Source organism: Notamacropus eugenii, chromosome 4 (genome assembly GCF_028372415.1).
Source record: "Notamacropus eugenii isolate mMacEug1 chromosome 4, mMacEug1.pri_v2, whole genome shotgun sequence".
NCBI lineage: Eukaryota > Metazoa > Chordata > Mammalia > Diprotodontia > Macropodidae > Notamacropus > Notamacropus eugenii.
This window is the reverse complement of record NC_092875.1, coordinates 95,358,727-95,377,684: the sequence shown is the minus strand read 5'-3', so window position 1 is coordinate 95,377,684 and position 18,958 is coordinate 95,358,727. Positions and strand designations below refer to the sequence as shown.

General features: G+C 37.1%; 1 protein-coding gene across 18 annotated transcripts in view; it reads right to left on the bottom strand.

Annotated features, from left to right (window-relative positions):
• Positions 1 to 18,958, bottom strand: part of PTK2 (protein tyrosine kinase 2) — a 418,748-nt gene that overhangs the window by 266,689 nt on the left and 133,101 nt on the right. For 17 of the 18 annotated variants that reach the window (XM_072602962.1, XM_072602979.1, XM_072602958.1 and 14 more), the window contains one exon: positions 10,243 to 10,469. The exons of the other annotated variant lie outside the window; for it this stretch is intronic. In XM_072602962.1, the coding sequence (XP_072459063.1) occupies positions 10,243 to 10,469 (227 nt within the window). The remainder of the gene's footprint in view (positions 1 to 10,242; positions 10,470 to 18,958) is intronic. 18 annotated transcript variants of the gene reach the window in all.

Genomic DNA, 18,958 nt, shown 5'->3' with positions numbered 1-18,958 from the left:
TTCCTAAAACTTTGAGTTCCAACTTCTTTACCTCCCTCCCTCCCTACCCCTTCCCTTTGGAAGGCAGGCAATTCAATATAGGCCAAATCTGTGTAGTTTTGCAAATGATTTCCATAATAGTCGTGTTGTGTAAGACTAACTATATTTCCCTCCATCCTATCCTGTCCCCCATTACTTCTATTCTCTCTTTTGATCCTGTCCCTCCCCATGAGTGTCGACCTCAAATTGCTCCCTCCTCCCCATGCCCTCCCTTCCATCATCCCCCCCACCCTGCTTATCCCCTTATCCCCCACTTTCCTGAATTGTAAGATAGGTTTTCATACCAAAATGAGTGTGCATTTTATTCCTTCCTTTAGTGGAATGTGATGAGAGTAAACTTCATGTTTTTCTCTCACCTCCCCTCTTTATCCCTCCACTAATAAGTCTTTTGCTTGCCTCTTTTATGAGAGATAATTTGCCCCATTCCATTTCTCCCTTTCTCCTCCCAGTATATTTCTCTCTCACTGCTTGATTTCATTTTTTTTTTAAGATATGATCCCATCCTCTTCAATTCACTCTGTGCACTCTGTCTCTATGTGTGTGTGCATGTGTATGTGTGTGTGTGTAATCCCACCCAGTACCCAGATACTGAAAAGTTTCAGGAGTTACAAATAATGTCTTTCCATGTAGGAATGTAAACAGTTCAACTTTAGTAAGTCCCTTATGACTTCTCTTTGCTGTTCACCTTTTCATGCTTCTCTTCATTCTTGTGTTTGAAAGTCAAATTTTCTTTTCAGCTCTGGTCTTTTCATCAAGAATGCTTGAAAGTCCTCTATTTCACTGAAAGACCAATTTTTCCCCTGAAGTGTTATACTCAGTTTTGCTGGGTAGGTGATTCTTGGTTTTAGTCCTAGTTCCTTTGACTTCTGGAATATCCTATTCCACGCCCTTCAATCCCTTAATGTAGAAGCTGCTAGATCTTGTGTTATCCTGATTGTATTTCCACAATACTTGAATTGTTTCTTTCTAGATACTTGAAATATTTTCTCCTTGTCCAGGGAACTCTGGAATTTGGCCACAATGTTCCTAGGAGTGTCTCTTTTTGGATCTCTTTCAGGAGGTGATCAGTGGATTTTTTCAATATCTATTTTGCCCCCTGGTTCTAGAATCTCAGGGCAGTTTTCCTTTATAATTTCATGAAAGATGATGTCTAGGCTCTTTTTTTGATCAAGGCTTTCAGGTAGTCCCATAATTTTTAAATTGTCTCTCCTGGATCTACTTTCCAGGTCAGTTGTTTTTCCAATGAGATATTTTACATTATCTTCCATTTTTTCGTTCTTTTGGTTTTGTTTTGTGATTTCTTGGTTTCTCATAAAGTCATTAGCCTCCATCTGTTCCATTCTAATTTTGAAAGAACTATTTTCTTCAGAGAACTATTTTCTTCAGTGAGCTTTTGAACCTCCTTTTCCATTTAGGTAATTCTGCTTTTGAAAGCATTCTTCTACTCAGTGGCTTTTTGAACTTCTTTTGCCAATTGAGTTAGCCTATTTTTCAAGGTGTTATTTTCTTCAGCATTTTGTTGGGTCTCCTTTAGCAGGGTGCTGACCTGCTGTTCATGCTTTGACTGCATGTCTCTCATTTCTCTTCCCAGCTTTTCTTCCACCTCTCTAACTTGATTTTCAAAATCCTTTTTGAACTCTTCCATGGCCTGAGCCCATTGAGTGGGCTGGGATACAGAAGCCTTGACTTCTGTGTCTTTCCCTGATGGTAAGCACTGTTCTTCCTCATCAGAAAGGAAGGGAGGAAATACCTGTTCACCAAGAAAGTAACCTTCTATAGTCTTATTTCTTTTCCCTTTTCTGGGCATTTTCCCAGCCAGTGACTTGACTTCTGAGTGCCCTCTCCACACCCACTTTGCCTCCAGATCCTCCCAGCCAGTGCTTGGGATCTGAGATTCAAATGCTGCTTCCCAGCCTCAGGGCTTTGGGTGGGGGCAGGGCTGCTAGTCAGTGTGAGATTAAGTTCAGGTGCTCAGGTGGGGGCAGGGCCGCCTCACAGGATCAGTTCCCTCAGGGGGTTTATGCAAAAACCTTCAACAATGGATCCTGGCTCCTGCCTGCTTGGGGAGCCCTGGTCTGCTCCCACCTCCACTGCTGCCTCCTGAGGAGGCCTGAGTTATGGGGGGACCCCACTCCCCTCTCGACCCGCCAAAGAGACCCTCTCACCGATCCCCATCACCTGTGGGTGGAGGGACCAACGCGGCTGCTGGAGATCCCATCCCTGAAGCCTGCTGGGATCTGCTCCTCTTGGCGCCCCGCGGCCACAGCAGGGCTGGGCTCGGCTCTGAGTCCGCAGCGCGATGGACAGCGTGATGGACCTTTTGCGAGAGGTTTGCAGGGCTCTCTGGAACAGAAATCTCGTCCACTCCTTTGTTCTGTGGCCTCTGCTACTCCAGAATTTGTTGGCAGTTCTTTTTTACAGATGTTCTATGGGCTGTGGGTTCGGAGCTATGTGTATGTGCGTCTTTCTACTCCGCCATCTTGGCTCCGCCCTCTCCTATATCTTTTAAATGTGCCCTGAACTTTAAAAAATCTTTTTCAAAACACCCATAACTACTCACACAAATAAATGTATAAACTAAATGCTGTATAATTTATGACCAAAATTGTCCCCCCAATGACAAGGAAAAAAGACACTTTTCTTCTTTCTTTTCAGAAATGTGGAACTACAGGAGGGTTACATGACTTATACTGAGAGACTAAGATCATACATTAATTAATTTTGCAGAATTGCTTTTAAAGTTTCTTATTTATTCTTTGTTACAAAGAATAACTAGTTGTGGAGGGAAAGGGTGTAAGAATACACCCAAAAATGAAAAGGATATAAAGAAAAAAGAGAAAATCTCTCAAATAGAAAATAAAAATAAATAAAACAAGCTTTTCACTATTCAAGGATACATACACACACACACACCTAGGTTCAGAATTCTCTTCCTTGGGCTATCAATAAGAATACCAAAATATTTAAGGTAGTGCTTTCTGTGGTAACAAAAAATTGGAAACGTATAAAATACATGTCTATCAATTAGGGAATGGCTAACCAAATCTGAGACATAAATATAATGGAATATTACTATGCACTAAGAAATTATGTATTCAATGAATTCAGAGAAGCATGAAAGGATTTATATGAACCACGAAACAATATACACAGCAACTAACAACATAAATGGAAAGAACAAACAAATCCCCCAAATCAAAAGTGGATTAACAAAAATCATAAAGACTAAGCACAACATAAATGAAGGGACACAAGGAGATATCCCCAATTCACCCCTTTGTGAAAGTGGGAAATCTACAGGAGTTACACATATTTGTTAGACTTTTTTCAATGTATCATCAGTTGCACTTATATTTTTCCCTCTTAGAAAGTACAATGTGCTATGTGAGATTGCTCTCTGGGAGGGGGGAGAAGAAGAATATTGGGGATAACTATGATGATGTAAAAAAAAAAAATCAACAAAAACTTATTAATAAAATAAAAAAATTCCTTTCCTTGGTTACTGGAATCAAGATAACATGGGCACTTTCTTATATTTTCTTACTTTCCATTTTACTAACTAGTTCCTCTTTGTTGACAAAATTCAGCCTAAAGTAGTAGTTCCCTTTCTTACTTCTTCTTCCATTCAAGAAGCAAAACTATCACAGACCCTGGACTGGAAAAGATCTTACCAAGCATCTAGTCCAGACTATACCTGACTTTCTACATTATTGATAATATAACATATAACATACTTGATAACTTCTAGTGAAAGAAAACCCACAATCTCCTCATTCCATTTTTAGTCAACTTTAATTACTATAACAGCTAGGTGGTGCAGTAGATAGAATGCTAAGCCTAGAGACAGAAAGGCTTGAGTTCAAATTCCACCTTAAGAGACTTAATAGCTGTGTGACCCTGGGCAAGTCATTTGACCTTCGTCTGCCTTAATTTCCTCAACTGTAAAATAAGGATTATAATAACAGCACCAACCTTACAACCTTGTTGTAAGGATCAAATTAGATAATATTTTAAAGTACTGAGCAGACTTGTCTCACACACAGTAGGCACTTTTTAACAACTGCTGGTTTTCTTCCTTCCTTTTTCTTATTCTTTTATATACTCTGCTGCTTGTTTTGGCCTCCGGGATCAAGAGGACAAGTATAACTCCTCTTTTGCATCATAAACCTTTATATTTTTGAAAATAGCTACCATGTACCACACAGCAAACATCTCATTAACTATACCGAACTCCTTCAAAAAAATTTTTCTTAAGAGATCATCTCCAGGTCTTTCATGATCCTGGCCCCTTATGCTGAATAAGTTCTAGCTTGTCTGTCTTTCCTAAAATGTATTAATAATAATAATAATATTTATATAGCACCTTATTATTTGCCAAACACTTTACAAACGTAATCTCACAGAATCCTCACAACAACCCTGGGAGGTAGCTGCTATTACTATTTCCAATGAGGAAACTGAGGCTGAGGAATGTGAAGTGACTTGCCTAAGGCCATACAGGCCTTCTTGACTACAAGTCCAGCATTCTACACATTGCATTGCAGGACTCAACATAGCATTTCCAAAAGTGATCTGACAACTACAAAATCCAGTTGGAAATGTTGTATTAGATGGGTAAAATTATGAATTTGTATTATTATCGATGCCTAACACGCATACTCCATTGCTATGGTGCTTATAATATTCAAATATTCTATTAGAAAATGGGAGAATTCCACCCAGACATTGTTTGCAACACCTCTCTCCTACAAGACCTACCAAATGATACTTTCTTTACCCTAATAAAAAGAATCTACAAATACAAGATAAATTCTATCAAAAAATGAGTCAAGTTCAATGCTAGAAAAAATCAACTGGGTATAAGTTTTCAAGAGAAATATAAAATGAGGATAAAATGGGAATCTTTAGAAATCATACATACCATCAACTGTTCACTGCTTCCATACCAATTTTTATACCAAAAATGATAGTCTTTAAATTGAAAAATAGAGGAAAACAACCTAAGTTTCTAAGTTTCTTCTTCAGGATTAGGTACACATTCTAGGTTTCCTCTAGAAAGCATTATTCATTCACATATGTAACAGAAGAAAGTAAAAAGAATAAATAAATTGTGATGACACTTGGCAGGCCATTCATCACATCTCAAGATAACCCATTTAAGAAGCTAATCAAATGCTTTGATTAGCCATGTTAGTTTCTGATATCAAATCCATATCCCTCAGTAGTAAATCTCTTTCTCAGATCGGTACAAGAAGTCCCCACAGCATACACTGGGTACAGAAGAAATAACACAGGAAGGAACTGGAGTCCAAAGACTAGGCTTCCAGTCACAACTATGACAAGTACTACGCTACCTTTGGCAAATCTCTTTAATTCTAGGCCCCAGTCTCCTTGCCTGGAAAACAAGAATAAGAATTCACTATGTACCTCACAAGGTTCATATTGAACAGAAGATCAGACTTCATACTTCAAAGGCATTTAGAAACATACTCTCCAACCCCCACATTTGACAGCTGAAGAAAAAAAAGCTGAAAGAAGTCAAATGATTTGACAATAATTACACAAGGAGCAGACCTTGAATTCATGTCCAAGTTTTCTAAAGGAAAATCCAATCCTATTTCCACGGCACCAAATACTACCAAAAGAACAAATTGAGGTCAAATCATGAAGAATCTAAACTCTGTACAAAGTGATCAGGTGGACTTTGAGGGGCATCTGCTCATTCCAATGCACTGTTAACTGAAAAACCAGATAGACTGGGATAGTGAGGGCTATGTGGGCTGTGCTGCACTTCTTCAAAACTCAGCTTTATTATTTGGATGTATCTGTGGTCTCATCAACAGGAACACAGCCTTTGGTAAATGAAGATCACAATACCTCTTAAGACTTAATTCTTATTCATATCCTTCTATAAATTCTGCATAGTGAATCTTTCATTGAGGTTTTACATTTTCAGTGGTACAAGGGTTACACTTTCTACTTTGAAAGTGCCATACGGCACACAGTGGCAGCTGGTGATGCAGTGGAAAGAGCACTGCGTTAGGAATCAGGAAGATAAGGAACTACATGAGTTCAAATCCAGGCTCAGACACTTACTAGCTGTGTGACCTTGGACAAGTCACTTGACCTCTGTCTGCTTCAGTTTCCTCAGCTATAAAATAGCAGCATCTAACTCACAAGGTTATATAGTGAGGGTGAAACAAGCTAAAATTTGTTTTAAAAAATGTTTAACACTGTGAGAAATGATTATTTCTCTTTGATATTTAAAAACTAATTACTGTGTTACAACAAAGGTGTTTCCCCTTTTCTACTTCCTCATCCAGAAATCAATTAGAATGGGAAATCTTTCTAAAAGACACAGCCAACCAAGATGGCTGAAATCTAATCAAAGACAGTAAAAGAAATTCTAAGTTTGGGCTAATGGGTGCATTCCTCCTCACTGTGTTTGCTCAGACAGGTCTGGAAAAATGTGGATCCTCCATTTTGTCAGACAGGTGATATGAAATTGATAAATCTCTTTGACCAAGATTTGGGTGTTCCAAGTCACATATCCCAAGACCTACACTGTAATATTCATTTTTGTCATAAGTGTTAACCAGTCAAAGTTGACTGCCACCCTTCAGGAACACTTACTCTTCAAAGAGTATACAAACTGTGAGCCCAACCAACATGAGACATCTTTGGTCTCTTAGAGATGGCCAAATGACCATCTTTTCATTAATAAACATTCTGGCCTCATTAATAAAATGATTAAGTTATCCAGAAACCATGTCTCTAGAACCGTTTTAAATACCACATCATGACACCTGGCACGTAATCCCCCTTCCCTTCTCAGATGAATAAACATCACCTATAAGCAGAGATTTCCCCCCACTTCTACAGCTATAATTATCATTCAATGTAGATCTGAGAGCAATGTTTCATCTGGGGCTTTGGTATAGTTTCCTTTCCAAAAAAAATCTCAATCATCTTTTATTTTCAGCAGTCATTCTATTCACTTTGTAGTGAGAGACTGCCAAGATTTTTTTCCATGTTTATTGAGATATCCATTTGTTAACAGAGACAATCAAAAAGCAAAATGATTTAATTTGTTTTGTTTGACATTCCCCGCCCCCCAAAAAAAACCAGTAAAAATTTTTCCTCTCTTTTAAGTTAAATGCAAATGTGTATGCCCAATAATGCTGGTTTTTAGATTTCATGCAACACTTGTTTGTTTTTTCTTTTTTATATAAATACAGAATTAATGAGCTAGAGTTTCAGAAAGGAGGAGCTAAATATTTAATATTAAAGAAGGCCTATAGCAGTCAGTAAATCAACCATTTTTATTAAGTGTCTACTACATACAGGCACTGTGTTAAGCAGTGAGGATACAAAGAAAGGCAAAAGATAGTCCCTGTCCTCAAGGTGCTCATAGTCTAATCGGGGAGACAACAAGCAAACAACTCTATAAAAACAAGTGAAATACAAGACAAACGGGATAATCAACAGAGGAAATGATTCACCACAGAAGATGGGATTTTGGCTGGGACTTAAAGCTAGGAGACAGAGACGAAGAGGGAGAGTATTCCAGGAATAGGGAATGCTGAGTCATGAAATGCCGAGTCTGGAGATGGAAAGTCTTGTGTGAGGAACAGTCAGGAGATCAGTGTCACAAGATTACAGAGTATTTGGTGGAGACTAAGATACAAAGAAGACTGGAAAGGTAGGAAGAGGTCAGGTTATGCGGGCTTTAAAAGCCAAAAAGAGGATTTTTACATTTGATACTAGAGGTAATAGGAAGCCACTGGAGTCTACTGACATGGTCAGACCTTTGTTTTAGGAAAGTCACTTTGACAACTCAGTGGACGCTGACCTAGAGTGGAGAGTGACTTGAGGCAGGAAGATCAACCAGCAAACTATTGCAATACTCCAGGTATGAAGTGATGAAGGCCTGAACCAGAGTGGTTACAGTTTCAGAGGAAAGAAGTGGGGTAAATACAAGAAATGTTGCAAAGGCAAAAATAGTAGGAACTGACAACTGACTGGATATGAGGGTGAAGATTCAGGGATGATACATAAATTGTAAGCCTGGTGACTGCTAGGTATCAATAGCCTCAATAGTAAAAGATTAGTAAAGAGGAGGGGAGGGACTGGGGGAGAAAGGCAATCAGTTTAGTTTTAGACATGTTGAGATGTCTATAAGATATTTCATTTGATATATTTTCTACTACAATTCTACATTCATATCACATGAAAATCATGATCATAGAATTGTAAAATGAATTGCTTTCCCTACAAGTTGGGTAAAAATACTACTGAAAATAAACATTATAATATAAATATCAATTTATTAATACCTTCTTTATGGTAAACGTTTATTAAACTGGTAAGACTTTGTTTCCATTATATTTATACCATCCTATAATTTTCATAATTTATAACATTAAAACCTTTGTTGAAACTATAAAGATCACTAAGCTTACTGTTTTACAGCAGTGCTGATAAAATTTAAGTATTTTTTTTCTAGACAGCAAAAAAGTGCTCCACACAAAAATACTAGCTTTGAAAAATATGATCAAATTAATGATTATCTCATAACACAAAAGCTATGACCTACAAAGTAGCAGAGTAAGTGCCAATTTTAATTGGAAGAGGGAATTTCCTCATGTGTAAGTTCTCTACATCACTGCAATGATATGGTTACTCCCTATCCCCTTCTCTTTTATACAATAAAAGAGGAAAAGTGTATCAATAACTTTGCTGGGTAATAAACAAATTAATGTATTTTATTTTTCTTTTAAAAATGATAGAAAGCTGGGAAACAATTTTTACAGCAAGTGTTTCTGATAAAGGCCTCATTTCTCAAACATACAGAGAACTGAATCAAATTTATAATACAAGTCAATAGATAAATGGTCAAAGGATATGAACAGGCAATTTTTCAGAAGAAGAAAAAAGCTATAATCATGAAAAAATGCTCTAAATCATTACTGATTAGAGAAACACAAATTAAAACAATTCTGAGGTACCACCTCACCTATCAGATTGGCTAACATGACAGAAAAGGAAAATTATAAATGTTGTAGAAGATGTGGGAAAATTGGGACACATTATAATGGACTGTTGTTGATGGAGTAGTGAACTGATTCAACCATTCTGGAGCTATAAAACTGTGCATACCCTTTGATTCAGCAATACCACTACCAGGTCTATATCCCAAAAAGATCATCAAAAAGGAAAAAGAACTCACAGGTACAAAAATATTTATAGCAGCTCTTTCTGTGGTGGCAAAGAACCGGAAATTGAGGGAATACCCATCAATTGGGGAAGGGCTGAACAAGTCGTAATATATGAATGCAATGGATTACTACTATGGTTTAAGAAATGATGAGCAGGAAGATTTCAGAAAAACCTGGAAAGATTTACATGAACTGATGCTGAGTGAAATGAGCAGAATGAGGAGAAGGTTGTACACAGTCACAGCAACATTGTGAGATGACCAACTATGATAGACTTAGCAGCAATACAACGATCTAAGCAACTCCCAAAGACTCAGGATGGAAAATGCTATCCACATTCAGAGGAAGAACTACGGAGTCTGAATGCAGATGGAAGCAGGCTATTTTCACTTTCTTTGTTGTTTCTTTTTTCTGTATTTTTTTTCCCTTTTTTTCTGTTTCTTCTTTTATAACATGACTAATGCGAAATTAAGGTTTCCCAGTGCATCCTGGGTCATCTCCAGTCATCCTGATGAATATCTGGTCACTGGATTCAGATGGCTCTGGAGGAGAAGTGAGGCTGGTGACCTGCACAGCCCTCCCTCACTCAAAACAAAGTCAAGTGCAAGTCATGTCATTTCTCTGATGGCATGGTGTTCTTCGGCAACGAAGGATAAACACAATGTGAAAATATGTTTAACATGATTGCACATGTATAACCTATATTGGATTGCTTGTCATCGTGGGAAGGAGGGGAAGAAGAAAAATGTGGAACTCAAAATCTTATAAAAAATGAATGTTAAAAACTATATTTACATTTAATTAAAATAAAATACTATTTACATTTTTAAAATGCTATACATTAAATCTCTGCCTACATGATTCACACTATGTGTTGCATAGAATTTTATTTGTTTGCAGTGCTTGTCACTTCAAATTAAAATTATTTTGTTTTGTTTTGTTTTTGGCATTACATTCAATTTATCTGATGGAAAATTTTACTTACCCTGACATCAGTGGCATCTCCATGCCTGATAATACTGGCCCATGTGGTTGGCTCACTACTATTTTCAAAATAATGAAAGACTTTTAATACTCGCTCCATTGCCCCAGGAGAACGCTCCATCCCAGTACTGAGGTGTGACTTTGTACTTGAACTTGGGGCATGATTCAAGTTTGGGTCAAGGTAAGCAGCTGCCATGGTTTTGCTAGATGCTAGGTATCTGTCATATTCTGCAGAAAGGGGAAATAAAAGAATACATAAATTCTACAGTGTAATGATTAAATTCAATCATTTAAATGAAACTCATATGCAATACATATATAAATTTCTGGATAAGAGCTTAAATAAAGGAATGACTGGCTCTTGGCCATGGGTGGCATATCCTAATATGGGTGCTAACACTAATTTCCCTAATATCATATATATTCAATCAAAAATACTTTAGATTCAAAGTGATATGGGAAGGGTAAAAGAAAACCTCCCACATTAACTCCAAGATTAGATACCTTAAAGAGTAATCATATTTCAGGAAGAAGATTGGTAATAATAGGTTTACCCAGAAAAATGGAAGAAAGAAGTCAGAAACTAAAATCCATGGCAACAAATGTGTATACACAATTATACAAAGTACAGACAAAAACAAAGTAAGCTGTAGATCCTCATGAAAAGGTGGAGTGAGCGGGGGAAATGGACTTCATAAGCATCTCTAAGAGAATTAGTAGGATGGAACCCCTGACTAAAATATGGCTTTGGATATAATCTATTCAAAATAAACAGGACATCTAAAAATAAAAGAAAGGTGAGAGGTAGGAAGAGAATAGTATCAGTCCAGATCCCTTTATGATCTTGATTCACTCTACGTTTCAGGCTTATGGGAATATTATTCTTTATGTACTCTAAGTTGCATCCAAACTAGCCTATTTGCTGTTCATATCCCCATGTATGTTTTTGACTAGGCCCAATCACAACCTCGCCCAAAGCCAAAAAGGAATTACTTCCACCTGTCTTCTTTGCTCCTATTTGGTGCTATGATTGGACCCACTAAAAATTTGTTATATAATCTCAAATGGACCCTACTCTAGCAAGGCAAATATTTTTTACTCCCTCATGAGGGGTCTGCTATCCCACGTTTCGTTTAACAGCTATTATAAACCTTTTCTTCTTTCCTCATGCTTCCCAGAGAAGCTGATTCTCTTGCACTCTCTTAGCTGAAGCCTTCACTCTCAAAGCTAACCCATTCTCCCCTTCTCCTCATCTCACATAACTCAGATGCTTTCCCCATACTATCCTTTCCTTCATTATAGTCTCACATGAAGAAATGGGTTCTTCTTCCTTACAAAAGCCAACTCCTCTCCATGCGCCCTTCATCCTGTTCTCTTTAGGCTTCCCCAGCAGATTTTCCCCATTCCCATTCCCATAGTTTCTCTTCAGTATTTCCCATCTACTGGCTCCTTCCCAGATAAACATACCAGTGTAACCCTCAACCTTAAAAAGGATTTTGATTGATATGATCATCCTTGATAGCTATGTTCCTTTATCATTCTTTCCCTTCATGGATAAACTTCTTAAGAAAGAAATTTAGACACTAAGTGCCTCTGCTTCCTCCACTCTCTTCTCTTCCAAACCTCTGTACTCTGGCTTCCAATCTTATTCAACTGCAACTGATCTTTCCAAAGATGTATGAATGACACCATAATTGCCAGTTCTAAAGGCCTTTCCTCAATCCTCATCATCCTTGTAGCATTTAAAACTGTTGATCACTTTCTCCTCCAGGATGTTCCTTCCTTCCTATTTTTTAGTGCTCCACTCTCCCCTGGTATTCCTACTATCTGTTCAGCAATTTCTTATTAGTCTCTTTTACTGAGCCTTCATCCATGTCATACCCATGAACTGTGGTGATCCCTTTAAAGTTCTCTCCTTAGACTATCATACTCTACAATATCATTAGCTTGATAATTCCATTAATTCCCTTGGAATCAGTTATCATCTCCAAGCAGATGATGACCAGTTTTATAAATCTAGCCCTCATCTCTCTCTGAGCTATGGTAACATATCACCAAAAGCCTTTAGGACACCTGGAAATGGATGACAACAAAGAAGACTTACCATTTGCTGAATGATATCATCCCTATTTGTCAAGAAGAAATTAGGGCTCCGAAAAATTGAATAAATTAACATATATTCTTCTATTTCCCACTCCAGTATATCATCCACTCAAATTGCTGGATTGATCTTTTTTAAGCACAGATCTGACCACATTACTCATTCCCCCCAATCAACAGACCTGAGTTGTTCCCTATCACCTCCAAAATCAAATTTACAATCCTCTCTCTGGCTGTTAAAGCCCTTTATAATCGAGCTCCTTCCTACCTTTCTAGTCTTCTTACACCTTATACCCACCCCCTACCTGCTGTTCATCCTTCATTTTTGAGGAGGACCAAATGACACCATGGGGTGTCTTGACTTACTTGTGAATTGGATTTAAGTGAGGAAGAATTGTACAAATTTGCCACTCTCTCTTCCAGGATCATAGAAATTCAGTGACAAGACAAAAGTCAAGATGACTGGCAATGGCTCATATAGCAGTGGATGACTTCAATGTCTGACCAAGCTCTAAGTGCTCCACAGTGCCTGCTTCAGCTTCCTTCGTGGCTATTGGAATTGATTGTTCTCATCTGCCCATTTCATGGTTCTTGGAGTGGACATCCCCATAGTTCACCAATAGGTTTGAGGCCCATCAGTTATCCTCAACCTGGTTTAGTCTGTCTGCAAAGATGGTCTTACCAGAGTGTGGTTAATGCACACTGATCAGCTTCTTGGAGCCAGAGGTGTGAATTGGGTGAGTCAACTGGACACCAAAGGTGGATAAGCTGCTCTGAAAAGTTCCTGACAAGCCCTGACACCAGAGGTGCTAGTCCTCCCCGACCATCCCATACACATCCTCCACCTCATCCCTCCTTCCCCATCTGCCACCCTGACCATCCTCTACCTACTCTGAAATCCAGTGACACTAGCTTCCTTACTTGTTCCCTACACAAGACACTCCATATCTCCTTGCTCTATGCATTTTCACAGATACCCCCAATGTCTAGAATTCTTTCCTTGACAAGCATCAACATCTGGTTTCCTTCAAGTCCCAATGAAAATCCTATCTTTCCTGATCCCCCTTAATGTTCATGTCAGCCCCTGTGTTAATTACCTCCAATTTATCATACAACAGACACACACATACATCCATATATGCATACACACACACACACACACACACACACACACACACACACACACACACACACACACACACACACACACACACACACACACACACCTTGAGAGCAGTGACTATCTTTTTTGCCTTTCTTTCATAGTAGGCTTTTAATAAATGCTTACTGACTTATTTTCAAAAGAGTCCAAAATTTTCATTACACAAGAAAGTATACTTCTGCCCTTTACATGAATCAAATAAGTTAGCTACTAAATATGACCATATAATATGATGACTACTACTTCTACTATCTCTAAAGTATTACTTTAAGGTTTGTCAGGTTTTAAGGTTTGCCAAACATATTAAAGGCATTATGTCATCTGATATTATGCCCATAATAAAACACATGTTGTGCTTTTGTTATCCATATAGACATAGATATATAGATGGAGAAAAAAGTTGAGACAGAGTAGGTGACTTTCTCAGGGCCAATAAGATAGTAAATAGTGGGAGATGGACTTAAACACAAGTATTACTGACTCCATGTGTGGAACTTCATCCATTAGACCACACTGCCTCAACTACAAAAAAGAGTCATGAGCACAAAGAGCCAGTATATTTCATAAAGTCACGTCTAACTCCAAAGGATCCATGATGAAAAATGCTATCCACCTTCAGACAGAGAAATCTAATGAACTCTGATTGTAAACTGAAGGATACTTTTTTACTTTCTTTCTGTTTAGGATATGTATGTTTTCTTTTGCAACATGGCTAACGTGGGAATATGTTTTGCATGACTTCACATGCATAATCAATATCATATTGCTTACCTTCTCAACGGCAGGGAAGAGAAGAAGGGAGGGAAAAAATTGGGAACTCAAAATTTTTAAAAATGAGTGTTAAAATTTTTTTTGCATGTAATTGAAAAATAATAAGCCATGCTACACTCTATTTTCTTTTGAATAAGGTCACTGCATTGGTATGTTAGGGAACTTTAAAAACACTGAACTAAGCTTCTCATGTCAGTCTTGGAGAAAATATGGAATGATGTAGAATGACTGTATTCAAAGAACAGTCAAAAATGGTTCAGCGTCAAACTGGAAAAGCTCCAAAAGGTAGTGCCCTAGGAATATGGCCACATTCTGTTCAATATTTTTATCAATGATTATTTAAAAATATAGCATATTTATCTAATTAACAGGTAGTGACATAATGATGAGACAGCCAAAACACAGGCTTTCAGAGTCTGAGGCCAAAAAGATCTTGACAAGACAGAACACTAGACAGAAACAAAATGGCATTTGCAGGGACAAAAGTAGAGTCTTACACTTGAGTTTAAATGATCAACTTCACAAAAAACAAGATGGAGAAGTTAAGGGTGGAAAAAAGTCCATATAAGAATTATCTGGGCATTTTAATAAGCCTAAAATCCACTGTGATGGGGATAGGGATAGAGACTGGACTATGCGATTTCAGTGATATGAGGTACTCCTGGGTTATTTAAGGCAGCAACAAATTAAATGAATTGCTCAGAGTTTACAAAACCACTGTGATAAGGTAGAATTTGAACCCAAGGTATTCCTGATTCAGATCAGCTCTTTTATAAGATACCACGTAACAACCAAAAGCAAACTAAAGCTGCGACAAGTTATGTAATGTCTAAGTCTAAGGAAAAGATAGTCTCACTGTAATACTACTCCTCCTGATAAGAACAAGCATGAGTACCATGCTCATTGCTGGGTAGCCCATTCTAGAGAGGACACTGTCAAAAAGGAGGAAATAAAGGACACAGCAAGTAAGGTAATTAAAGGCCTCTAGATCATGCCAAATGTGGATCAGTTGGAGGGAATGGAGATGCTGTAATTGGAGAGAAGGGTTTGGGGTTGATCACAAAGAAGGATTATGTCTCTTCTAATTGGCCATAGAGAGCAAAACTATGAGCAATAAGTAGAAGTTTAAGAGAAAGAGATTTAGTCTATGAACAGAACTGTACACAAATAAAACAGACGACTTTGGGAGTTTCCTCTTCACTAGATTTACTTAGGTCATGGATGACCACCTGTTGTGCTTGTTTAGGCAGAGGCTGAATTAGATTAGCTGTGAGAGTCCTTTCAACTCTGAGCTTCTGTAATTCTGTGTATAGCACCGAGCATTTATATTAAATGAGTTTTCACAAAGACTTCAAGTCTATTTATTATTATTTGCTCATTAAGATAACCTGATCCCAACAAAGAATATCAGTACTTAAATCTAGATAACATTACTCCATTCATTTGTGTACTCTATCCTGACAAAGATAGTAACTCTTCTAAACCTTAGGAGATGATGATGTGTTATAGCTGAAAAACGTCATCTTTTGTGATGAATATCTCTGAAATTAGTGTTCTAAACCTTGGATAACAAAGAGTATATAACTGTGCCTATATTCAAAGTCTTTTCACTTTGGACAGGAACAAAGATTATTTACTGCCGGAGCAGACATTAGAACTCCAGATTTCACAGCACAATAGGTATCAAGGTAGAACTCAAGGGTAGCAATAACTGGCTATACTGGGAAGTTCAGATACACAGAGGAATATTCTTTTCCATTATATGCCATATGTACATGGACTTGAGTGATGGGTTTGATTGTGGCAATTGTAGATCTGAGGCTCACGGTAACTATAATACATGCAAAAAATAATAAACTGGTTATCGTATTTTTCAGGGCCTGGTCGTTCAAATCTATAATCAGAAAAATCTAAAGATGTTAGTCAGATTTAAAAGTAGCATTTAAATAATAGATGAAATCATGACAATAAGGCTCTAAAAATAAAATCTAGTGTCAAAAATACACTATTAGAGTAATCGCAACATAAAACATAAATATATATTTACACACATATGCATGAAAGTCCAAATAAACGTTTACAAGAAAATAAAGCTGCCAAGGAAAGTCAACAATTTTATCTACCACATTCCAAGCACAAAAACAAAAACCAATACTTCTATCGTGTCATAATGACGAAACATGTAATTTGTGGGGTACAATCTAACCATTTCCAGGGACAGCAGGTGGTAATCAATTTAAAAGCCTTCAGCTGTAGAGAACATCTTACAAACTACAATATAGCTCATTATTATCCACACCTGTTTATCAAAATTTTTATAAAGCACAGCCCAAAATAACCCATTCAAATTCAGAGAAGCATAGATGATAGCTTATTCCCACCTGCATAAAAATGAAGGCTTGAAAGCCTTATATCAGTGTATATTTTAACAAAGCCTTATAATGAAAGACTTCACTTAAAGTTCAGTAGGCAACCAGAAATTCAACAGCTTTTAATTAGTATTTGTTAAAATATGTAAATGAGGTAAGGGCCAAAAGAATACAGAAACTAATTTTAAATGAAGAGAGTAAGAAGACACAGGGATTCTTTTTTCCTAGGAACACTAAGGATCTATGGGTTAATGATTCCAATATCTACCCCAAGAAGACAGGATTGCCTCCTTTGTGGTAATACAATTTCTAATAACAATTAAACAGGAGCCATATATCCCACCTTGTTAACCATTTTATTTTTTAAATCTTTAGGGAAGACAGGATATCAGTGAGGCAGTCAAGCAAGCCTAGGACAATTTTCATGACTCTCATACCAAGAAATAGCATTTCCAAACCTGAATTCTCTTTAAAGCTCATTTCCAACAGCTTAATCCACATCATACAAGTGTTTTATGGATATTTTAAATTGAGTTTTGTGACACTCTTCTCTCTTGATTTTTGTCTAATCTGTCTGAATATTTCTCAGGCTCCTGAGATAGTTCATTTTCCATATCACATCTCCTAACTGTGGGCATACCTCAAGGCTCTGTTTTGGACCATCTTCTATTTTCTCTATACACTCGCTCACATGGTGATTTCAGTAGTTCCCATACATCAAATTAATCATCTCTAGGAAGATTATTCTCAAATCCATATTTCTCTTTCTTGAGCTCTAATCCCTGATACAGTCCAACTGCCTACTAGATGTTACAAATTGTGTGTTCTTTAGGCATCTCAAACTAAACATTTCAAAATTTAAAATGATTTTCCTTCTCTCCTAAACACTCCCCCCAAAACTTTCCTATTTAAATAGCATGCTTTCAGTCACTCAAGTTCAACACCTAGGCATTACACTGGACTCCTCCTTCACTCCACGTATCTAATCAATTACCAAATCATTTCATTTACCCCTCCATACTACACCTCTCACATTGGTTTCTTCACTATTCAGATGGCCACACTCTCTAATTCAGGTCCTTAGCACCTAGCAGTGTCAGGGGTCAATAAAAATTTTTTAAAAATCCATTTGTGTTAAGAAACAAGTCATAGGATAATTATATGGAAAATTTTATTTTGAGGGAAAAGGGATAAAGAAAACAAAGGTAGACAGTTAAGAAAATTCTAAAATAATGAATTTTTAAAGCATATACAATAATTCATAAAAGGAATTAAATCAGGAAGCATTTGCACAATTTTCATTTAACTAATAGAAAAATTCAGTTCCACATTTATATAATCAGCTGTATCAGATGATATGCTCCTTCCAAACTGATGAATTAAAACACTAAACTATAGAAAGAAAATATTCTTCCCTATCATACTTTCTCTGAATGCTTTCTATGGATTTCAATAGCAAAGACCGTGGCCACACTATTATTATAAAGGTATTGTAAGTTTTTAGTTTACACTTCTTCTGCAAAAAAAAAAAAAAGAAAAATGTTAAGATTAAACATCACTTACCAATTTTATGATGTAAGATGTAAACTATTCAGCATGAACAGAAATATCTCTTTAGTACACGTATGGCTAAAATATTCCAATGTATCTTAGATTTCATTAATGCATTTCCTAAAAAGATGAAGTTGCAACCCACCCTTATCTGCCCGTCTTGTGTGACTCTCAGTTACATGCTCCCTAAATTCACAAAAAGGAATCCAACCAATAAGCCTGAGGTTTTTCTTAATTTCTCTTGACATCATGATACCAATGGAGCATGTGAAGTATCCAATCATTGTTTATCCATGATATTTATGTGTGACCAGTCAATCTTTTTCTATTGTGTATAATTCTCTGATAATAAGGTTGGCATAGCAATTATGTAATTCCTTCCCTGAAATGTGTGGAAGACTGTTCATGCCCACCCCAGTATTTCTCCATGTTTCTTTAGGTGATACTCAACTTGAGTTCTTCAGGGATCATATAATGTTCCATGAATTTCAGCTGGTATCATTGGAACACTGGTATTAAAAAAAGATGAACATTAGCTTCAAGGATAAATCAGGAGTCATTTAGTCTACAAACTCCTTGAAGCAATCTAACCTGCTCTTCTGTTCAATTCTGGTCCCAGTTCATTATATACGGACCACTGAAATACAAAAAAGATCTTTTTGCCATCAAATCAAAGGGCTCCTATCATGAAGAACATTATTCTCGGTAAAAGGCAAAGCAAAGGATGGACACTTGCACTTGAAGATGCTATGGGTTATCTCCAA